Raw genomic sequence first — 24,447 nt, forward strand, 5'->3', positions numbered from 1 at the left:
GCTGGTATTCAAACTGTTCCTCAATCTACAGTATTCAAAACTAGTTTATCTTTAGTCTTCAGAAGTTCCCATCATCAAGGTGCAGAGAATCCTTCTGCCTTGTAGTCCTTACTATTCATGCAGTCATCCGTAAAAGACTTTTTCCCTGATAGTTTTAAGTAACAAAGGAGTTGCCCATTCTCCATCCACAAATGGATAGGATTTTTTTGATTTTTTTTTTTTTGATTTTTTGAGATCTGACTTTGGAAACTTCCTTTTTTTCAAGAAGCCTAATGGACTTAGTCTTCCAGCATGCCCTGAACTGCATTAGGAGTGGGGCATCTTCTCCCCTTCAGCTGTTTCAAAAAGCTTAGGCCCCCTCCATAGCTCTGAGGAAAAGTACCTGATTTGGGGAACCTGATTTCCTTGCTACCTTACGGTAATTTTAAAGAAGACTGCTTTTTTTTTCCAGTGCCAGGTGACCAAGTCCAGAGATCTGCTGACAAACAATAGTTGTAATAAAATACACCCAAGATGCCATTTTCAGAACACCTCTGACCAGAAATCTCATATTGGGGATGGGTATTTTTGTGGGGTTTTGTTCACTTTTGTGAACTGAAGCTTGCAGTAGACATCCAGATCTTGAACTAAGTTGGAGCCTCTTGATTCTCCCTTTGGTGCTACAGCAACAGGCTGTAAGTAAGAGCAAGCTCTTGCTTTGATTTTTCTTACCTATGCTACTCATGCCTTAGACACTTTTCCATGTCAGTAATTTAGGTTGATTATTGACGTACAACTCCCTGAGCTGCTCCCTTTTGCTCAACAAAGTGAGTCTCTTTTTTTTTTTTTTCATTTTCATGTTCTCTCTACAGCATTGAACTAGTTACGTTTGGGTTACAGACCCTGCGTAGGGGTTTATGCCTTAAAATATTTTCGTTAACATTTAAGAAAATTATTGCAAAATATTTATATTGGGGCTTTTTTGTTGACTTCACTAACTTGTACATAACCAGAATGTTGGGCCAAATAAAGCTACCTTCAAGGGGAAAAAATAAGTCTGGCATTGAAGGTATTCTTGGGGTTTTCCTTTTGGAGTATAGTTTTCAACTGCTTGGGGTTTACTTAGAGCTGTTAGCTCTGGAAGCTGCTCATTTCAGGGGCTAAATTTATTTTTGCTTCCCATTTTCCAGGCAGTTAAAGCCTTTGTCCCAGAATGCAGCTGCTTTTGTAAAACAGTACCGATGTCAGAGTTCACCTATTTCTGTGCCTCTCTGCTGTCAATAGAAATGATTTTAAGAGCAGGATTTACCTGGCGAGGAAAGCATACATGCTAAAGAAATACTGAGAGTGAAATCAGGCTGTGAAAGCATTAATGTGAACTACATTTTCGAGCATTGTTTGCAGTTAGGGAAGGACGGGTACAGGTTTGTCAATGCCCAGTTAGGGTTTGGGGTCCTTTTGCACCCCCCCCCCCCCAATTCCATAGCAAAACTGTGCTTCATGGAAGAGTCTCATGGGCTTTTCTTCCTCTTGGGTTGGGAATCAGTAGATCCTTGCTGGAGAGGAAGTGAAGGGGGGGCAGGGGGGTTGGTTTTGGGGAGTCCCTACCCACTATCGTTTTGATATCTTCATTTTTCAGTGAAACTCCTTTTCGGGCAGGAGGAAGAGGGGTGCGTTCTGAGCTGCCCCCCCGATGTGTCAGCCAGGTACCATCAACATGCTCATGGCAGGCAGGCTCCCAAAGCTGCCTCTCGCATCTTTTTTTTTCTCTCTGACTAAAAATAATGTTGTCTTTTTTATTTTCAGATTGAGAAAATAATGAGCTCCATTGGCGAAGGCATTGACTTTTCTCAGGAACAACAGAAGATCTCAGGTACTGTTCTCAGCCTTTTTGTGTGTGCACTTTTAAAAGCCTGGCATGATGGTGAATCTCTTGTGTGCAGCTTTCTCAACCTGCCTTTGCACCTTGAAGGGAAAACGAGCAGGGCACAGAAACAGAGGTCACATAATAGAGCTCTTCGTGTAGTGCTACTGCCACCGTTCATTCCGAATGTGGTGGTTCTGTCTTTCATGCAAGACCCCAGCTAGATCATATAATGATCTCCTGCCTAATAGGCACTGGGGAGGTATTGCAAAGGTAGTAACCTTGGGAAGATTGATCCTTCCTTACTCATTAGTGACCCTTCCTGTTAACTGAAGACCAGAGATGAGACTCCAGGCTGGTCCCAGGTGTTCAACCTGAACGTTTCTGGTGTATTGACTGGCAGTTAAGTAGAGTATTCATATGACTCTCTGGAACGTTGCCTAGGCCAGTGGAGGGTGACCTTGTTGGTAGGCATGCCACAAATTAGCCCCGCACCCTCCCCAAGTGCCACCCTGATCCCTTTTCCCAGTTCAAGTTGCTGCTCTGCTTTCTGCTCCAAACCCTGCACTCCATGCCTGATCTGCCGCTCTGCCTTCTGCTTCCTTGCCGTGCTCCCTGCTGGCTTTGCTGCTTTGTTTTCTGCTCTCTGGTCTATCAGCGGTCATGCTCCCTGTCCCCTTTTCCATCTGCTGCATGCCACAGGGGCTGCCTGTTCCATTCATAGCACCCATGCCACAGGTTAGCCACCTCTGGCCTAGACAATCCTCTCTGCTCTTGCAATTCTAAATCTTGTAATATTCAGCGTCCTTTTTCAGGCCCCATCGCCAGAGTCAGGTAGTTGCATTAAAATCTGGACTTCCCTTTTAAGAAGAAAAAAAAAAGTGAGGAAAAAAAGTCTCACCTTGATGATTTTAGGTGAACGTTTTGATAGTGTGACATATCTGAAGGTTCAAAACTCAGAAGAAGATTAATACATTTGGGACTATCTTCTTTAAAGTAACTAACTAAAAAGGCTGAACTAGGGAGCACAGATTGCCAAATTCTGCCACGTAAACAGGTATGTTATTTTAATTACCATTAGAAGGGCAGGCAGGCAGAGTGGTCCATTCCCATGACTATTTTGTAAGGCTGGAATAATGGAAATGAATGAAATTTAAGGCAGCACAAAGAACTCTTGACCTTAACTTAGCTTTCTCTATCAGACAAAGACGCAGCAAGATCTGGTCAGAACTACCCAGCAATTGTATGGCTCTTGCCAAGGTTTCTCTCTCTTGCCTTTCCCGAGCTACATCCTGACACCCTTATAGGCAGAGTCAAGGGGCAGAGGAAGATCAACCTTTCTCAAATCGACTCAAGAAAAACTCTAGCTCAGATTAAAACGTTTCGACCAGAATCCCAGAGACAAGAAGCTCTTCTACTTTCCAGCTCTTCTAGTTGTTCATTTCATTATATCCTGAGAGGAAATCAGACCAGTTACTTTTGCTGTTCTCTCCTGCCTTTCAAAACATGCTTGGCTCCCATTTCAATATTCCTCTGGGTAATGCTGAATCTTTTTTCCTAACAGTTTGAGCTGGAGCAGCTGTGCATATGTCCTCTTGCAAGTCCCACAGTCCTCTACCACAGTCTTGTTATCAAGGTCCTTTGCATTAAATATATAGGGAGAGAAGTTTTAGAACCCAGTTTATCCTTGATATCAAAGTGTGGGGATCTTTGGTCCTTGGAGATAGATTGAGCACTCCCAGTGGGTCTGTACCTGTTAGTCCATCATTCCCTGGTTTTCTTTTGCCTGGTTATGGAAGCTCCCTTCAAGGCTTGGAGAGGGAGGGTGGGAAGTCTCTCACCAAAGAGTTTGTATGTAAATGCCGGCTGTAGTGAGATCTTCTTGCACACGCAACCAAAATGTCCTTTTCCACATTTGGGAGACAGCCAGAAGTTTCTGATGTTGGCTTGGGCTTCAGTCCCTGTCCACCCAGTAGGCAGGGGATGGCTTTCCTTTTCTCATTGTTTCAGTGAACTGTCAGCAGCAAGTTTTTCCCTCTGATCAGAAGTAGGTAAAAAAGTTGTTCAGCTTCTGACCTTTCAAGCAGATTTTGTTGCAGTTTTCTCTCCTCCATTCCATATTGCTCAAGTGTTGAGCAGATTGACGCGCACTCTTTGGCTGTTCACTGCCCCTAAGCACTGGCAAAACTATTTCATTTCTCATTAATAGTTGTGCTGGCAAAGACACTCCTCCCCATGAGCACCCTACTGTCCAGGGTCCTGTGTGTGGCAATGATGGTCTAAACTTCACCAAACTGTTCTATTCCAGCCTTTTATTGATGGGGTACCTTAGAGAGAAGTCTGCTGTGACCGGTAGGTGTTTTCCTGCAAGTGCTCCCAGCCCCTCTGCTGTTTCTTTGCCAGACTTCCTTCATGTAGCATAGAGCATGCTCCCTTGTAAATGGAAGAAAATTGATCTCTTAAATAAGATTATGAGGAGGAACATGAGCACTCAGATTCCAAGCCAGCTATAGCAGCCTGGTTAGTTCTACTGCGAAAGTTGGAGTCTCCCCACAGATCAAAAAAATCCCTCTTGTGACTTGTTTCCTGGTCCATTATCTCCATTCCTTTCACACAGCCAAAAATGCAAATGCAGAATTGATTTTTCAGTGCTGAGAAGGAACACATTTGCTCTAGAAACATTTCTTGGAGTCTCAGAACAGCAGAGACTCCCTAAGAGCGACTGTGCCCAAAAGCTTGCTAAGAACTTTTTTCCAACTGCTCAGTTGGTCTAATAACAGATATCACGTCCACTCAAAGAACCTTGCCTCTAGATTATTCAGTTTTCAGGCTTTGGGCTCAAATCTTTACCTTTGCTCTTATATTTAGCTTCTCCTCACTTAGCAAAGGAACACCCAACTTATAATGGGCTGCATATAACACTATCCCCCAACCCTGTCAGGGATATGTCTTGTTCGCTGTGGCAGTCAGCTGCCTAAGGGACAATGTCATTTTCAATGTCAAGGAACCCATGTCATTTTCCAGTTGTGTGTTTCAGCAACCAGACTGCCTAGACTGAGTTCTCTGACTGGAGACTCTTGTAAGCTGTTTGAAAATACTTATGGATTTAAAAGTATTTACTGACTGTTTTGGGAAAGAGGGTCCTTGGAGTAAGGTTTGTGGGTAACTGCCTTTGAAGGTCCACATGTGAATAGCCTAGAGCATTTGGAGTGATGCAAAGGTGCTATCGTTTTGCAAACCAGCTGTATCTGCCAGAGTATCTAATTATCTCTCTTCCTCCTCCTCCCCCTCTTCCTCCTCCCCCTCTTTAGTAGTGATTGTTGGATGCATGTCAAGGTTACAAATCAGATAAAACTTGGTAACTATTTTATTCTGCCTGTTAATACACTAATCATTCATCTATGCTTCTCTGGCTTTAAGGGATGTTGCTCTTTATTTATCTCCAGTACTTAGGTGCTGAGCTCACCAGTTTGCCAAACCCCCCCTGGACTGTGTGTTTTGGCTTGATCTTGCTTGGTTTCCCCACAATAAAGGAGGCTTATGTAGGTACAAGGAAGAAATCTTAGCACCAAATAGTGCCTCACTTTTCCTCGAATGATGCAAATACTGGAAAAAAGCTGCTATCAGCCATGTTTATAACTGCTGGAACTAGTCATTCTGATGCTACAGTGTTAGGATGCAGTCTAAGAAACTATATAGAAGTGTTCCTAATTTCATACGAAATTGACACCATTGAGTAGTGCTGTCTAAGTTCAACACAGTATCGTATGTGCCAGATATGAATCGGGACCAAAACATCAGTGTAATAACCAGACCCATGATTCATATGTTTCTCCAAGAGTTGATGGTCTGACCTCATATGGCTTGGGGCTGTAGAGGGGACCTGGTGAACTTAATTTTGCAGTTATATCAATTTTTGCATAGAAGCCTTTTAAATGGTTTGGTTGCTTACTATCCTTGCAAGAAACCCTGATCTGTACTTTTCTTTTTTTTCCCCTTTGAAGATGCATGTAAAAGGTCTAAGGTAACAAGGGGGCAGGAGAGGGAAAATCGTCCATAGCACTATGAACTCCCTGTGATTTTCCTCACAAGTCAGGATGAGGCACTGTCCACCTTTTGGGACAGTTCTTTCCTCAGGCATGTCAGTCTTGCTACCTTTCACAGTGGTAAGGCTGTGTCCAGCCATATATTTTGTGGGGAGGGATAATTCCATCTGGCTCTAATGTGCTTTTAGGAATTGAGCTGTCCAGCAGTAAAATGCAGTGTCTAAAAATTCATCAGTTGAATTGCTGGTGAGCTCTGTTGTCTGGGAACAGTAGGACCCCCCCCCCCCCCCGAGGCTCTGTCTGAGGTACCCCCCCCCCCCCCCAAGTCCTGTACTGCTTCAGGATTTCATAAAAACCCAACAGTTTCAAAATTGATTTGAGACAATTTTCTTAACTGGAGAGGCCAGTTGAGCCCTGCCAACCTCTCTTCAAGGACTTGTATGGTTTGGAATGGCTTGCAGTGTCTTAAAATTGACTGTACAATCGAAGCAGTAGGGGGAACGCTCATGCACTCTTTGGAGCATGATCTAATCCATTTGTGATGTGAACTCAGCACCCAAAGGAGACTAGAGCTTCATAATTTGGCAACCCTTTATCCCGCTGTAAGATACTTCAGCCTGGTGTGAGATAGAAAGGTTCAGTCACAACTATCATTTCTGCAAATGTAAAGCCTGGGCTGCTGATTTACAGATGCAGTGCAGTGGCCCTGGCCCATATTCATTTGAGGCAGTGCTGGCTGGCCTGCCAACCTGCTCAGTTCTGTGCAAAGATCAGGCTTTTTCTTGTAGCAGTTCCTCTTGTGTCAGTTGCGTGCAGGAACAGCAAAGGAGGTAATATGGATCTGAAGGTCTCAAATGTGAACTAAATGGGTGTGAAGAGGGCCAAGGTACTTCTCCCATATTGAGTTTTAAGACACTGTTCCCATTGCTCTGCTTTTAAGGCAGGGATGGGCAACTGTTTGGGCCCAAGGGCCACATAGGCTGTTTTGGTGAGCTGTCTCAGGCTGGGTCAGCACCTCCTCCTGCTCCCGACACCTCGCAACAACTCTGCAAAACTCCCTATGTGGGATGGGGCCCAAGGTAGTGGTGTTCAGGAGCAAGAGGAGCTGGCAAAGCTGGGATCATGGGGCCAGGGCCAGATCAGAACCACAGTCTGCTGCCTGTGTGGCCCTGCGACAGGTGCAGGTTCTGCAGGCAAGGATGTGCAGGGAGCAGGTCACAGCTCTGCCCTGCCCTGGCCCCGTCCTGTCATTGCCCCACAATCCCAGCCCGAGGCACAGCTCCCCAGAGCTGTCTGGGACCGGGATCTTGGGCCGGTGACAGCATGGGGCCAGGGCAGAGCTAGAAGCCACCGCTGGGCCTTGCTGGAGGGCTGCAGCATGGAGGACAGGGAGAGGAGGGCTGCAAGCCCCTCAGAGGAGACTTGAGAGGAACTTAGCTTCCCTCCCCCAGCCTGGGGTGCGCAGCCTGCAGGTTGGTGAGGGAGTGGGGGAGGATCTGGTGATGACTCCACACACTGCCACTTGCAGCAGCCAGGACCAGACCGGGGCCAAGGGAGGCAGGCAGTGCTGTGGCATGAGCATCCTGTGCCAGCCTGCAGCTCACCCCAGGTTGCCTGCACCGTGGCAGTAGCCCCCAGCCCCACTGGCTCAGCATGGGGCAGAATGGTGCAGGGGCAGCAGCCGTGGTGGGAGCCCGGGTGAGGGTGGTGCAGCTGGGGCTGGTCTCAGTGCCCATGGAGACTAGCCTCCAGCCCTGGATGCAACTCCTTGCCCAGCCTCATACAGGTCCTGGTCCTGGAGGCAGCGCCCTCACCGGGGCTTCCTCCGCTGCCACTGCTCCCACATCACTCCGCCCCATGCCGAGCCAGCAGGGCTGGGGGCTGCCACCACCATGTGGGCATCCTGCAGGATGGCATGGGACAGGGGTGCCCCAGTGCCACCTGGTGTGGCTGGGGGTCCCGACAGGGCAGGATCCAGCCTACAGACCAAATGTTGCCCACCCCTGGCAGAGCGAGGATCAGTGAGAGTGCTATTGGCTTCTTATCCAGTGTGATGGATGGGCAATTCTTTGGAAGAGCAAATGGGGGCTATGAAGAGGAGTCTTTTTGTATTACATTTCTCAAAGGCAAGGTGCTGCTTCCAGAACAATAACATCTCCTCTCCTATCAGACACCAATAAGTATCTTGTGTGCACAATGCACCTGGCTTGGTAAACCTGATCTTGAATGAGTTCGATGTTTGGATTTTGTATGGACATGGTAAGAGTCCATTATGAGTTCTCAGTTTTTCCCAAGTCTGCTGCAAACGCTCTGTTTGTTGATTTAGGTCTTGTGCCTCTGGAGTCAAATAGCTTTGCAGCCCGTTATCCATATAATCCAGCGGCAGCGAATTAGGATCTTCTTTTGTGACAGCCCCCCTTACTGAGCTGGTGTCTAGCCACAGCAGTGAGTTTGATTGATTGACATCATTAGTGAAGAGGTTTAATGCAGAGGGGACAGGAAGGAGAGGGGGGGGTCCACTTTTTTCTTTTCTTCTTTTTTGTTTCAGCAAAAGCAGCTATTGTGCAGCGAGCAGTCAATAAAAATGGACACTTGCCTTTCGGGAGGAGGCAGACATGTACAGCTGCATGATTTTTACCCCGTATTTCGTTCTGGAGCCTGCTGTGTGGAACAGCTGCTGTAGACATGCAGCTGAAGAGTTGCAGCAATTTTCCTGAGTGCTTTCCTTTCTTCCCCTGCTACCTTTCCATTAGCTTTAATTGCTGAGACCTGGCAAATGTGTTGCCAGTTTCTTGCTTTCTGGAAGCATGAGCAGAACTGTCCTGGGGGTGGTTAAGCTAGAAAGATACCTTGATGCATCTTCTTTTTTTTCCTAGCGGTTTTTAGTTTCACTGTTCAGTTCCCGCTGAATCCTGCATATCTTGCATACCAAATTGGTCATCCTGTATACGCAGAGATCATGGCATGGTTCTCCTTGGACTTCACCTCCCTGAAAGCAGATGACATTTGAGAGTATCAGAGCCATTACAATTACAACCCCTTGGTCACTGCTTTGCTTTCTTTGAAAGCAAGATTGCCTTGCGCAGCAGCTATGTTGTTCTGAGCCTCTGTTTCCTCTAGCTGCATTACTGTACCTGTCTGATCAATTTTGGAGGGGAAGGGTTGGTCGCAACAGTTTTAGGACATTGTAGGCCAGGGCCTGAGATGAGATTTGAATCCTTGCTGTACCACAGGCTACGTGCATGTGATCTTGCACAGGTGACTAACCTCTGCCTTAGTTCCTTATCTGTAAATGAGGGCCAGCATCACCTCCTTCTCTCACAGTGGTGTTGAGGATAAATATATTAAAGCTTCTGGGGCTGTCCGATAACCTTATAGCTCTTATCAGCTCAGATAGCTACCTGTTTCTTTTACAGGATTTGGGATTAGAATTTATTTCTAATCTCCTGGTGGGGTTTGTGGGGAAATGTGCTCTCTGAGCCAGCCTACGCTTTGGTTGGATAAAAAGGGTGGGTGGCAAGGCCAAAAAATAAAAAGGAGGGGAGGGGATCAGCTATCTAACCAAGTGTTCATTGATCTGTATCTGTGAGCGCTTTGCAATGGTTTGCACAGTCTGGACATCATCTCTTACAGGACACTGTATTCTCCACCTAAACTCTGTCTTAGAAAGAGGTTTCTGGCCTGGGAACAAAGGGCTTCGTATTGCTGCTGTGATTTTTGCCTTAAGTGTGTGTCCATGCAGAAGTTAACGTGTTGTGCAGTCTTACATTTACCTAATCCCAGCAACTTCCACCCGACCATTTCTTCCCCCGTACTTGTGCTTGACATCTGCCTTCTTATGTGTTGAAATAACAGAAGTATCAGGGGTTACCAGTGGGTGAGGAATGGCTTCCCAGGCAGAAACTCAAGCCCCCTGCACTGCAGTTGCCCATCTCACAGCAGCTCTGGCTGCTGGCATTGGAGGAGAGATGTGTGGTGCCTTTTGGTTTACAGCAGTTTGTCAGGCAGGGTTTCTCTCTCCAGGCTGGAGGAGATGAGTGGTCTCTGCACAATCAATCAGCCTGATGCAGGAGGGAGGCTTGCGCTGGACAGGGAATTATTTGGGGCCGTGCGAGTTAACTCTGCAGTTAGCTCAAGCCATGGGCATGAAACGTGCACAGCATTTTACTGGGCAAAAAAGGGAGGCTCATTAGCAATCTGCATTTGGCTAATCAGTTTTAATCCTAGTAATGCTGAATGCTGGCTATATTTCCTGCAACTGAGAGAGCTAATGGCTAACTTATTTAGTCCTTGCTGCTCATATATCTTGGCTAATGTGCTGTTCTGTCCTTCTTTCAGTGGTAACAATTCCACTATCTGAAATGTGGCCCTTCTCCTTGCACCCCTTGCCTGTGAATTGTGTTTATAAGGTGGGCTGTAGTAAAGACCTAAGAGTAAACTTGTGTCTTTTCTCTCCAGCCTTCTCCTAATGCCGGTTTTTCATGTCCACACATGCAGAACCCAGTCGTATTAGAACACCCGTCCGTACCCGTGCCTATATCAAGTAGGAAACGCTTTCTCTAGCATCCAACATGCTCTTGGCATTTAATTAACAATTGCTGTTGTGTGTGCCATTACAAAAGGACTCTTGTACTGTAGTTGGATCTTTTGAAGCCCTGGTGGGCTCAGCTCCATTGCCTTTGCATTGCGAAAGCTTTTTCCGTTATTTGGGAAAGACATCTCCAAGGGGAAGTGAATTATTTGTTTCCGATTAGTGAAAATACCCATCTATTTCTGATGGTTCTTTTTATCTACTTTTCCCCGGACTGCAGCATTTTCTGGAGCAGACTTGTTATGGGAAATTGCAACTCCACCCTATAATTTTAAGGCTTGGGGAGGGAAGGAGGGCGGAGCTGATGAGATTTAAGATTTTGAAAGCCACCTACTTTCCACCTACTCCTGAGAAGTTGTGATCAGATTCCTGTTATGGTTGTGACTACTGGGAGCTAAGTCACTCTTCTGCTTTCTTTGAAATGCAAAGGAATAAATAATTTGAGTGGATCTTGCACTGTGTTGTCTTAACACTGTAGAATCTAATGTTTGATCTTTGGGATTCTCCCCTCACCACCACTTACTTGTCTTGTATTAAAAATCCAGTATGCCTGCTCCTCCCACCCCCTGTTTTACTGGGCACCTCAGCAGATGTGAAATTGGTATGTTACTGTTTTTCCCTGGAAGAGATGGAAACGCCTATAGATGGAAAGAAGACTGAGGGAATATTCAACACTGCATATGAATAGGCTCAAAGAAAAGATCCAGGATTGCTTCAGTCCCTCTCATCAAGTCCCTGTCTGTAGCTAGACATGCTTGGGTTAGAGCAGCAGGAAATCTCTCCACCTCCCTCCTTAGATATTAATTCTGAGCAAACCACAAATCACTTTAAACTGTCAAAGCAAACCTGTAACATCATTTTTTTGAAAACCAAGCTGTGTTAATCCATCTAGTAAATAGTGAGAAGCTGGTAATTTCCACTTCACAGCTATAAAGCTGCTGTCTTCCTCGCTCCCTTCTCCTCTCCCTCAGCAGCTTCTGTTGTGGTGTCTGATCATTTCTTGCATGGTAGATGGAAAATCTGGGAGGGGTCAGAGGATGAAGGGAGGGGAGGGACAGGCAGTGTGCGAGCAAGAGACGGGACTGTGAGTGGAGCAGCAAGCGTGGAGCTTGCTGGCATCAGACAAAGCACTCTGCTGCAGCTCTCTGCAAGGACACATGATCACTTGGTAAAAGGCCACAGCTGCCGGGCTGCTTCCAGACCTGGAATTGGATAGATGGTGGGGAAGGATGGAGTCCACGGACCAGCAGGATCTTGCTGCATAAATTCCAGGGTTAGATGCTGTCCTTCTGCACAGGCTGCGATACAGAAGGGAGATAGGAGCCTTTGGTGATCTCTGCCTCTTGGGCGCTGCAGCATGCAGTAGAAAGACTGGCCGGCACTGTACATCTCACCGATGACCACAGCTTGCTTGGAAGAGGAGTGTTCCTGTGGACCAGTGCAGCAGGATCCCTGACCCTGAGGTTTTTCAGATAACAGTGAGCTCTGCATTGTGCAGCCATTGCAGTGGGGTGGGAGTGGGAAGGATGGCTTAGACTGTGCACAGTTGCATCAATTGACCAAAAGGCTCAAAGAAAACACCTGTGATTTCCTGGTCATCTTTATTTTGAGTAATGCCCTTGAAAGACAACTGCACCAGGAAGCCTGAGGAATCCTGCATGTCTCGCATACCAAATCCTCCAAGCCAGATGCAAAGGAAGTCTCTGAACTTTTCTTGCTATCTCTAACACCTGAAGTCTTGATAAAGGAAAGTAACAAGTTTGCTAGACTCTCTTCCCAGGGGTTGAGGAAGGGGAGAGCCAGTCCATGGGCTCCTGTAGGGTGTTCTGAAAAACATCTCGTTTATCAAAGGCTGTAAAGAGTTGCCAGGGTATGTCTCGGACTTGAGCTGCTGCAGGAAGAAGGGAGTGTGTGGGTATATGCTTTGAAGCACCCCCCTCTCACCCCCTTTTTTTTTTTTTTGTTTTGGCTTGGTTTTGGAGCAAGGGACTGAAATGCCTCCTTCCCCAGAGCTGCTTTCCCTTTGACTGAGGGGCTCAGACAGCTGGATCTGTGCTCAGATACAGAAAATGAAGGAAGGGCAAATCCGAGCCTGTGCCAAACACCTGGCAGGACTGAACACAGTGGGTGAAAAATGTGCTGATTCCTCTTTATCTTTCGCTCCCATCCAGCGCTGCCGTGTAGTTAGCTGCTCCAGGCTAGATGCGGAATCTGGTTCCCAGCCCAGTGCAGTCAGAGCAGCCTGCCGGGATGTCATGCCTCTGGACAGGTGGTAAAATGATGATGCCAGGACTCGTAAACTCAGGCTCCCTGTCATTCATGCCTCTGCTCCTCCTTACACAATAACGGCAAGAAACCCCTTACCATGGTTTGCCTCTTTCGGGACTGCTTGGGGAAAAAAAGTATAAACCCTTCCTTTCTTCTGCTGCCGTTTGTGTGCTTTCTTTCTGTCTTGCATGTCTTCCTGTGGACAACTGTTTTCTAGTCTGGCTGCTACTGCTGCTGCTTTTCTGCAAGTCCATCGTGTCTGTCTGTCTCTCTCTCAGCTGCATGAGGATGTATTTTCTCCCTTGCTGCTTTGTGCCTCCAGTGTTAATGGCCCTTCTCGCTGGCCTGCTGTACAGGGTAGTGCATCTGAAGTTGCATGGACGAGGGGACCCGCGCAGCTGCGTGCATTTGTGAGCAGCTCCTCTCCGTGCTCCCGCACCTGCAGTTCTGACATGGAATGCCTTGGTCGAAAGTTTTGCTGCCCCCTCAGATGAGTCAAGGAGTGGATTAGCATCCCTGTGGGGGTTGGGCTTCACTCCCGAGTCTGGCAAGGAACTCGCTTAAGTCCCGAAAGCAATGCATGTGATGCCATGGTCCCGGGAACTTCCTCTGGCAGAGGGTGTGTCTGAGTATCGCTGGGAAACTGATTAAAGCCTCAGCCTGTGGACCGTGCCAGAAGCTCCATGGTCTTGTGCGTACAAGAGGATTGTCTGCCAGCTGATTGATTGTACTGTGGTCATAGTTTGGCTTCCTTATAGTAATGACTATGATGTGGCAATGCCATCTGTCTTCCTCAGAGTGCCGCTGCTACCGCCTTAATGGTTTTAACTTTTTCAAGCGTCTGCCGATTCCTCTCTCGTCAGGTTCACGGATGTTGGAGCAGAGCGTTGGGGAGTGGCTGGAGTCCATCGGCCTGCAGCAGTACGAGAGTAAGCTCCTTCTGAATGGCTTTGACGATGTCCGCTTCCTGGTGAGTAGCAACCTGGGGCTTTGGCCAGTGTTTTCCTTCCTGTCCATAAATCTGACTTGTTCAGGCTTTGTGAGGTTCGCAGATCAGGTCTCGGTTCTTCAGCAAGTTCCCCTCAGTCCTGGGGCACATCAGTGAAATAGGCTGGTGACTGTGCGGTAACTTAGATTAGCTAAGGAAGTGAGATGGCTTATACTGGATTATTCATTCTCGTAGGTAATTTAGTTGTTATCATTTCCCTTCTGAATAACTTGATATAAAATCCAATTTGCTGTACAGTGCCCTTTAAATTTTTAATACTCAGTTTGCTTCAGAAATGTGAATTGGAAATGACTAACCTATTACAGAAAGTGTTGGGAGCCTGGAGGTTTTCATAGCCAGGTAAAAGGTCAGTGGAGTCTCTCTCGATACCTGGAAAGGTATGGGAATTGGTCTTGCTTTGTTGGACGGGCCGGATGTTAAAACAGCCAGCCATGATTGTTAATGATGCCGATGATTCATGTTGGCCTTGTTAGGCTTAAGAGCCAACGTCCTAACAAATTGAACAAGGCAACTCGTGTCTTTGAGGTATTGTTTCCTGCTGCCTACAGAAGGGGCCTTGTATGAGGACCATAGGGATGTGTTTCATGTGTGGATGGTTTTCTTTGTTGCTATGAGCTGGAAACATTTTTGCCATAAAGAACTCCTAGGTTTCAGAGCACGACTAAGGAGTGCCTTGCAGGCCAAACTCTGCATCAGCCGCCGTTGCACAGTGCACACGAGGGCACGCTTCTCCAGCACTGGTGTTGTGCGGCAGGTAACTTGTGCTATGCAAATGAGCTCAGCTTTTAGTCTCAAGGCTCCAGTGGGGGCAGAATAGAATAATACAGTACAGCGGGCTGTGCTCTTTCCAAGTGAAATGTTTGCAGGGAAGGGGAGGTTTAGAGGTAGGGGACTTCGTGGATATTTTAGTGCTCTGTCTGCGTACTACCAGACATGCCCATTGCTGGCAGCTAGCTGCAGATGATCATGGCTTGATTTAGTCTACGCTTGCAGCTAAGTCACATCACCTGCACTCATCAGCAATAGGCGATTTCAGTACTGCAGGTGAGTTCATAGAAGAAAGTGTCCTGACTGTAAGGGACAAAAGCTGCTTATCCAGAAACTCTACAAGAAATGCAGAGTCCTCCATCTAGAAAGATGATCTGTGCATCCCTGCCTTTCCCGCATTGCTAGTATCTCATCAGGCCCCATGCAGTATGTTAAATTTTGGGACCATGACTTCCAGCTTCATCCGAGCAGATGCTAAGATTCTCAGCTGGTGAAGGGTGCTTAAGAGCCTCTGCTGGGTAGTGTCCTTGCCTGGTAACTCGGGGAGGTCAGGAGTCGCATCCCTGGACCTCGTGCAGTTCTGAGTTGGAAATCTGAATTGGGGAGGGCGATCTCTCCCTCCAGGCACGTAGAATCTACTTGCAGTGAAGTGTAATTAAAGCTAGTCTAAATGAAGCCATTCGAAATAAAGGCAACAGAATAGCATTAACCAGCCCACACAGTGCCCAGTGGATTTCCCAGTGAAAACATTATAGTGAATGATAACAGGGAAGCTTGTGCTAAGGATGCACTTAAAGGAGGCAACCCCTGGTCCCCAGTGGCCACTTTAAGATATCCTTCAAGTTTGCATTGGTTTTGTTTAGGCTTTTAAAGATTAACATCTAGCAGGCAACCACTCTTTGCTGGTGGTTATGGTGGACTCTTAAAGGTGATTGCAGAAAGAGGTCTCTCTTGGGGCTTTCTTTCTACTGCTTTTTATGGTTTAGGGAAATGCTGTCAAATAGGTTTCCAAAACAAGTGTTTTTGCTCCTGTGTGCGTCATCGCTTGGGAATATACAGTCTTGGCTTCTCTGCCTTTGCAGGTAGACTGAAAATTAGGGCCAGATACCAATCCTTTTAAGCTGTTGGAAGCCAGACTGCTTTCTCAGAGCACGTTCAGAGGGTTGAGGATGAGTCAGTCCATTCCAGTGGCTTTTGTTAACGCTTGTTAATCTGAATGACCATGTTTTAATAACCAGCATTAAACAGACCTTGACGTGACTTCCCTGCCTCCTTCCTGGGTAGGCAGGAACTGCAGCTCAGGCCTGTCTACCATACCCCTCTCTTGTTCCAGTTCATTGCAAAACAACCGAGTTGAAACCAGAGTTTTTTGGTTTTCGTTTTGTTTGTTTAATATAGGAGAAAACTGTTGATCTGGGTTTAAGTGAAATAAAGGGCACAGCACAACTTTTTGTTTTGCTTTTTAAAACAAGGGCCACCGTGTAGTGATTATTGCCATGTTCAAGTTTGGGGTCTAGCCTTAAATGTGCACCAGTAACAGATAGAAGGGAACGCCGGTATTAATGTCAAGCACTCCGCTCTAGCTGGAAACGTCCCCCACTGAGATGGAGTACGCTTAGAGCCTTTTAGTGTGCTCTCTGTTTGATTGAGAAGGGCGGTTGGCTGCTGGAAAGGAGGCTCCAATGGAGTAGGGTATGGTCTCAGAGACGGTGAATTCAAGCAATGTTTTTGCAAATGGAGGATGTCTAAAATGGTCCCCACTGTTCAGGTAGAGAGTCAGTGCAATGTAGTGCTGTTTCACTGACAGACAAGTGCTGGCGCTTCTGCAAGTGCGGTGGTGCAGAAAAGTGACACTCACTCGGCTGCAGTGAGTTTCATGACGGCAGATTCCCAAGTACCACGGTGAAACGGCAAGAAAAGAATGAATCCAGGTTGTGAGTGGTGAGGCTGGGCTGGGCTGCAGCAGCTATTCAGTCCTGTGCAGGGTGCTGGGAAACATGGGGAGGAGGGAAGATGCACTTTCCCTGCTGTTTCCATAGGAAAATCTAGGGATGCAAAACATTAATTACCTGCCCGAACCGCAGGATGGACGTTCCATTTGTGGCTGTCCAGAGTGCACTTGTGGTCTGAAAAGTGACTGTAACTAGACACTCTTGGAAAGCAGATCTGCTTCCCATGAGCATCCTGCCTCCTCTGACCCCACGTTGCCAGAGAATTTAGCCCTGCTGCTCCTGGAGAGTTCTGGCTTTGACTGCGGCTTGTGCAACTTTAGCAGCTGCTGACCACTGGTGATGCTCTTCCCATGAACTTCTTCACCCCTCCTTTTTTCCTAACCGCAGTTTCTCCTTGTTTTAACTCTTTCTTATGTTGGGGTTCCCTGTCTCTTTGCCTTTGTTGGACTCTCTGTGAAGAAGGGTGATCGTTAGTGCTGTTCTGTCCATTCGAAATCCTTGCGTAGCTGGGCTATGCTCTGTAATTGAAACCCTCCATCATTTGTTCTCTTCAGCACCCCGGACAGCTCCAGCACGCAGTAGCCCAGCCTGGATGATTTAGTCTAGGACAGTGGCTTGAGGAAGCCACGTTTTGTCAACCTTTCAGCAGCCGGAAACACTGGTAAAGCCACTGAGTTGGCATTAGTAATGCTTTCTAGTGGATAGGTCTGAGCTGGAAGCCACCGGGCTCTATATGGGAATCGGGTTAATCAAGCTGCCCTCTCCCCCGTGCTTCCCAACTTGTCTTGCCGTATTGTCTCCTGGTGTGTTGGGACTGTTTTGATGCTTCTGTGGTGCAAGTTCTATGCATGGGACTGCTTTTAGTGTGGCTGCGGTCTTAATGCATTGGATGACTTTGGAGATAGGAATGAGGATTGAACTGAGTCCTGAAGGTGCCCAGTTCAGACCCTCTGATGGCTGTTTCTGATATTTGGCAAAGGAATGGGTGGGCTCTGCTCCCCTTCCCAAGTGAACAGGTGTCTCCATCCCTGATCTTTCACTACTGTTTGGCTCTAGTTGACAGCTTTGACAATAGTTTCTCTATAGACAGCAAACACTGACTCTGAGTGCTCCAAGCCTCACCTCAGTCCTCTTCCAGGTACACACAGGGGGAAGTTTTTGCTGCTGCTGTGCCTGTGCTGGATAAATAGAGGTTTTCAGCCCAGCACCTTTCACTAGCACTGCAGTTCCTCTGATATAATACAAAGGGATGGCCTCATTTGGCTTGCTTGTCACTGGGTACCCAAGTGCTCCTGGCAAGAGAATAATTTTATTTTCCTCTTGCTTGTGTTCTTTGCAGCCAGCACTGGACACCCCCCTCTTGTTTTCAGGCCCCAAAATCTCCCTGCTGTCTCAGACCTCTTGATCTGGGAGGGTGGGAAAGAAAGGCTGTAAATTAGAAAGAGGCCAAGTGAGTGAGAGATTACTCAAATTGAAAAGCCACCCAGCTGCTCTTTCCTCTTTGCTGCTTATCCCTTCTTGCCAGTGAGCTGTTCCTGATGTCTGCAACAGGGCTGCCTTTGAACTCTTGTAGGTAAAAGCTGGTATGAAAAGCACAGTGGGGAAATTTCAGGTTTTTTAGTTTTTCTCCACTTCTTGTTTTTCCCTGTCTTCATTCATCTTGTCGTTGTTAGAGAGAAGCTCTAGGTATAGTACTGATGAGAAGCAAGGTATTTACAAATTAATGTCAAACCCATAATTTAAAAAAAAAGTCAGATAAATTATTTAAAAGGCTTCTGGCGCTGAAGCCTGCTTAAAGCAGTAGAGTCCCTAAGTGCTTGGATATGTTAGTATTTGTGGTGTCAGGTTGTGCACGTCTTTTCTATTCAGGATAAGCCACAGTTTTCTAGCTCTGATGAAGTGTTTCAGCCTAAATGGTGACTTTTCTGGAGTTCTCAGTTTTTATGAAAGGATTATTTCCGATTTAGAGCTTCCTTATGTTGAGTATTTCAAGGCTTAAAGAACGCTGGGTAATGGTTTACAAATTGCCAGATGGGCTATGGGGCTAATTAAATTTTAGCATCCAAAATTTTAAAAGTTAGCATCTTCTGATACTTAAGTGTTCTTACTGTCTGTGTTAGTTTCTGCACCACATTATCGACGGTATATCATGTTGCTGCTTTGTTTTCGGTAGGCTGAGAATGCTTCCCTCCATGGCCAAATCCCCCAGGTGGCCCATTTGTGAGCAAATAACAGGCTCTCCTCTCTGTTCAGTAGACAAGAAAGCATCCAAGACAGCTTTGCCAGAACAAACTGTTAGATGGTAACCGTAATATCTACGTAGAATGGAAACAGCATCTAGAAGCATCTGGCTAGTTCCATTTCCCTATGAAGAGTGTTCGGCTTACGGCCATGGTTTAAAGGAGGATTTTAAAAAAAATGTAGCAAAACGGTAACCAGGCGGCAGCGCTGGGAACCAAATCCTGTGCGAGTTCTCTACAACTTAATTTGGCAGCATTATTTCATTTAAGCAAAATTGAAATGTAAAACATGACTGTACCCAGGAGGTAAAGTCAGTTTAATGTATTCCAGAGGAGGGAGAGTAATTTGCAATGAATTCAGTGACTTTTGTATATTCCTGGAACGTCTTCCGACAGTTTGCTAAACTAGTTGGTTAAATAAAGCCAGTCTCTCTTTTCTTTTGTTTTTTTTTACCTACAGCAAAAGCTGTGTTAACCAGCACTTTATTAGCTAGAAAACTCTACTAACTGGCATCCAAGGGACGTGGCAGAGGCAAAACCGGAGGTACCACTTCTGGGGGTCTTCCGGTTTCGCCCCCAATGACCCAAGTCTTTCTTTGTCACTTCTTCGGCCCACGGCCCGGGGCAAAGCAGCCTGCTCCTCTCCTTGCCCCTGGCACACTGACGCCAGGGAGTGCACCAGATGGTGCACGTGTGATTAACTGGCATCCCCCATTCCTGGGGGATGCTGGATAACAGAGCTTTTACTGTATTTGTATTGTAGGTATTGAGCACCTTGTTTTGCTAGCACTGCACCTGCCCACAGTGAAATGGTTCCTGCCCCAAGGTAGAATCAGCAGGGCAAAGTGCTTGGAGGAAAATGGGCACAGAAAGTAGGTGACATGCCCAAGGTCATGCAGTTAGGTCATTCCTGGCTCTGCAGTACAGTATACCTCTGCTGACTTCCACTCCAGGGCCTTTTGCATTGGATCACACTGTCATTATGCTGCGTGGCTAATTCAGTTTGCACAGCGTGGCTTGTCTAGTCGCATGGAATCAGTTCTGGTCCCTGTTTGTGTTCACCTAACTCTTACAGTCGAGGGAGAAGGCTTATGGAAGGAACACTCAGGTATACAGGAACAAATTTTGTGAATAAGCATCTATAGACAGTGAGCACGTAGCATGTTCATGCTCCCAGACCACATGTTGTTGAGAACCACTGGTGCAACAGCCTGATAGCTGGTAAGTTCTTAGTGCATGTGAGAGTGGTGGGGGCAGGGCGAATTGCAGAATAGGAGTTTGGTACTGTATTGCTCTTCACATACAAGGACAGTAAAGACAGAGCAGGTTTTCTGCTGGGTTAAATGTGGGGGGTGGGGAAAAACCAGAACAAAATGCAGAAGCACCGAAATGCTGGATGTTGGAAAGCTGTTGGAGGTGAGGTAGGTAAACAGCAGATGTTCATTGTCCATGACTGTAAGATTATCTGAGCTGTAAACTGCTCCAAACGGATGAGCGAGTACAAGTAGAAGCTCAATAAAATCACTTGGGGAAGCTAGAATGAAAGGGACCTAAAAAGGGTCCGTATACACAGAGGAAGTCTCCAGTGCACTTCCCTGAGCATAGTCTCTTGTTGGAGGGTTGAGTAGACTGGATTAGCATTTGAATGGGAAGCCCTCCAGGAAAATTCAGGTTATGCAGAAAGGGTGTCTGCAGGAAGCACCTTTCCCTCTTGGCCATTGTTGAACCAGAGCTTCTCTGCTAGCTCAAGTGCTGGTTTTAAGTAAGATGCAAAGTCTCAGAAAACTTAGAGCTGCTGAAGCTCCTGTGGTGCGTTCCCCAATAGTGGCATCAGCACGTGTCTTCGTCACAGTTTATGCAATAACTGTGTCTTTGCCCAGTATAAATTGGGTCTGGTACTCTTGTTCTGAACTGTCATTTTACATTGTTACTTTGCTTCTCTTCTCCACCCCAAAGATGGATAAAACTCATTCAAGTGCATTGAATGTAAAAGGAATTGGGGTGAGAGCTGCAGAAATCTCAGAGATTAACATCTAAGCTAATAAACATCATCTGGGAAAGCAGGTGGGTTTTGGAGGCAGGGCTGCACTAGTCTGGGGAGTTTCCAAGAATAGCAATATCACTTCTCTGGCAAGTGTTGAGCTCCATTAGGTGACCCCCCAGTCAGCTCCCTCCTGGCCCAGAGGTCACTGCAGCCTTGTAACGGGTTTGTGAAAATTTGTCTCCAGCAGTGCAGAGAAGACTTGATTCAAGTTGAAAGGAGGCGGCGGCTTAGTCGGAGAGTAACAGCCTGCTCCCTGGCTGCCAGGTTTGCTCATGCCACTTAACGAGCAAAGGAGGAGACTTGGGGATCTGTATTTGCTCCAGATTTATTGCGAAGTGACAGAGTTTGAGAGAGAAACTGTAATGGGAGCCATGAATCTTTTATAGGTTTTCTAATAAAAAGTGAAGATGGGAACCCGTTTTAGTGCAAATCTGCGCTGTATGGAAGCAAAGGGGATCTCGGCTTCACCAGGGCATGGGAAAGCTCTGCTGACAACCTGCTTCCATCATCAGGAGGCCGTTTAGTTTGTGCTTCTGCTGCTTAGGCCCATTTTGGAGAGAGTGAAATGCCTGCACTGACCGGGATTGTAATGAATGAGTCACCTGAACCCTATCAGAGCAGTCCAGAAAGCAGCAGCCTTTCTAACTTCCTCTCTATTTGTTCTGCTCGTGCACTAAAGCGATCTTTTCCTGTCGAGTCTCCCTTCTCACTGGTGCTGTGGTTCCTTTTTTCCTTATTAGGGAACACGTCACATATAGCCAAGTAGGTTCGCACAGGGTGTAAAAGGAAAGCTAATGTTTGTGCCTGTCTCAGCTTTGGGGACTTGAGAACGCCTCTGGGTACTGAAGATTGTAGGAGATTCTCACGCATGCTCTGAGGAGGAAATGGAGAGACCCAAACATGGTAATGATGTTGGCATAGCTCCGATGGTGGATTTATTTTTTTTAAGGCATGCTGCCCTGCATTCAGTGTTGCCATTACATGTGAAGGGTTTCTAGTGTTGGGCCTACTGATGGGTCGTGTTTGTCTCGAAACAAAGGAGAGAGGCTTTTTAAGGTCAGTGCATCTCTGACATACAATTCCAGTGTAAATCTTTCCATAGCTATTCCCCTGCTTCTTGAGGCCAAATGTTGCAGCATTTTGCAAGCGTGAGAGAACCTGCAAGTCATACTGAGAAGTTTTACAGTGAAATGCAGAAGATAAACTGTAACTACTTTGGCTAATGTGAGATGGTATTTGCAAAAATGAGGCAAAAGTTTCTTCAGTTAGTTTAACAATGTGGTACTTCTGGCCAGCCCTCAGTATTTTTCTTGGGCCACTTTTTCACTAGGAATAGGCTTGGAGAGACGATTGCATTTAATATCTGGCCATAGAAAGGCAATGGAGAAGGGGCTGCAATGCCTATTGGGCTTAGTTTTCTATAAATGGGAGTAGACTCTCCTTTAAATTGCATTACAGTCATGAAACTGAAGCACAATCGAGTGTGTCCAAAGAAGATCCAATAATCCCACGTCCCAGACAGTATTGTCACGGCACTTCCATCTCAAAACATCTGTGACAATGCTGTGAAAGACAAATGTTCACTGGTCCTTGGTTGCATCACTCTTCAGCATGAGTCACTTAGTCCTTGGGGAAAGCTTCTCCACCAGCTCTCCCTGACTGCTCTGGATGACCTTCATTGCTTGTATATCTGACTTGGGGCAGTTGAACTGACACTGAAGTTACCCTTTTAATGCAGGGCTTTGATTTGTGGAGCAGCTGGCTTTGCTAGGAAAGGATGATTTGAAAAATCAAGTATGGATGGGTAGATGGCTGTCAAAGTTTCTGCTTCCCTCACTTCTAGTCCCCTGGAATTCCTTCTCTGAAGAGAGAGATGGGGTTATCATTTGTGTGATGGGCAAGCCCAACCACACTGAAGCTGCTGGCCAGGCTGAACTTGCTCCTGTATTGTGCTCACCATGCCCAAGCTAATGTAGCTTTGCAGGCAGAATGAGCCATGGTGTTCTTTTTGCAGTTTTCCTGAACCAGGTCCATGTACATGCTCGTGTCTGAGAGACCTCACACCCCTCTGCTTTGCAACTGCTGCATGAATTCAGGCAAGCCATTGCCTCATCCCAAACTTGGGGAGGCAGGAAATGGGCCCAGTAATAATCCCAGGGTTTGGGGAATGGCCACAGTTAAATGCTGTGCTGGATTACAAGAGCCAGGTGGCCATTTTTTGAGAAGCTGTAATAGGAACTAAATGAAACTTGGGTTTCAGGCAGAAGCTAATCACAGGACTTGGGAAGGACTCCGATATAAAGCTGCCTGTGAGAACATGATTAGTCATAACCTGTATGTTTGTTTCTTATACTACTAAAGGCATTTTCCTTCCCCTTGAGGCATTCAGCATTCACCACTACCCAAATTCAGCTAACCATCCCAGCCAGGGAACTGATCTTATGTTCTCAGGCTGTTGGGCAAGTGTTGCAGGTGAATTTTTCTGTGCAGACATATTGGGGTTTCAGAAAAGAAGTTGGATGAACAGAACTGGGAGCTTCTCTTACCATTTCTGGCTCTCTCTTCCACTCAAGCCTGAGTTCTTGCAGAACACGTGGCCCGCAACTGCCAGCGATTCAGTGAGACCGCGTCAAACATATCTGCTCTCAACATGTACTGCCCAGGGCTCATCTGATTTCATTTTCTAATTGGAAGGAAGTGGTGGAAATTTGAGGCCATTAAAGAGCGAAGTGTTTGCAAATAATTTAGAGTTCCGACATTAATTTGACTAAATGTAATTTTTGCGTCAAGTCAGATTAGCCTACAGTGATCTTCATTACAGAGGCTTCTTCCTCTTTCTTCTCCTTCTCTCTCCTGTATATGTGAGCAGAATGTAGAACTGAGGGGCTGGCTTTGTGTGTGAGCGAAGCAGAGCTGAAATGCCGGCTTTTCAAATGTCTGCCAGGCTTTTTTTTTTTTCTTTGAAATGTAGAATCCCAGAGTCCCAGGCAGCACTTCAGCCACCAGCAGAAAGTGGGAGAAATAGGGTGAAGCAAAATTGGTACATAGAGCCAGCTCTCCTCTGCTCGGTGAATGGGTGTGCATTGGTGCTAGAAGACAGCTGTACAATCCTTTCACTTCCACCTGACATGTGCATGCATCACTCCGGGAGAGTGGCCATCCCCAGGCATCCCAAATCTGTGAATCCCAGGTCTCTTGCATGCTCTGAACTCCCAAGCTCAGATACCAACCCACAGGGCAGCAGCCAGCCCTTTAGCATGCTCTGAGAGGCCGTGCCCCAAAGCTGTGCCTGCATTTGTTATGGAGCTTGTCACTCTGTAAGAGCCAGCTGGGAAAGACATGAGTTTTATGTATTAATTCCAAGAGGCACTGAGTGATGATCGGCTAAAGAGTCCACGTGGTTAAGGTTGTGCTGTTTTAACACACGGTAATGCCTCTGTCCCCTGGGCAATTTACCCTACTTGCAGCCACTGAAATGGTCTTAGTGGTAAAGACCCCCAGTGTAGACCTGGGTAAAACCTCTATTATCAGTGATTGGACGAGTGCACATTGGCCCTGTGTCAAGCAGGATCAAGCTCCACTGAAGCAAAGGTTTGTGATAGGACAAAGCCCTAGTGTAGACAAGACTTCAGCTGAGTGAAGTTGGGCCTGGACAGAGCAAGCAGTTTGTTGGTGTTAAGGGAAAG

At 46.6% G+C, this 24,447-nt stretch overlaps 1 protein-coding gene across 1 annotated transcript in view; it reads left to right on the forward strand.

Moving 5' to 3' along the window:
- The window catches only part of ANKS1A (ankyrin repeat and sterile alpha motif domain containing 1A), a 116,667-nt gene that overhangs the window by 63,870 nt on the left and 28,350 nt on the right, over positions 1-24,447 (forward strand). Inside the window, 2 exon segments of the mRNA XM_025206067.1 lie at positions 1,786-1,852; positions 13,612-13,718. Coding sequence (XP_025061852.1) covers positions 1,786-1,852; positions 13,612-13,718 — 174 coding nt within the window.

This window comes from Alligator sinensis, unplaced genomic scaffold, assembly GCF_000455745.1.
Source record: "Alligator sinensis unplaced genomic scaffold, ASM45574v1 scaffold872_3, whole genome shotgun sequence".
NCBI classification, from domain to species: Eukaryota; Metazoa; Chordata; order Crocodylia; family Alligatoridae; genus Alligator; species Alligator sinensis.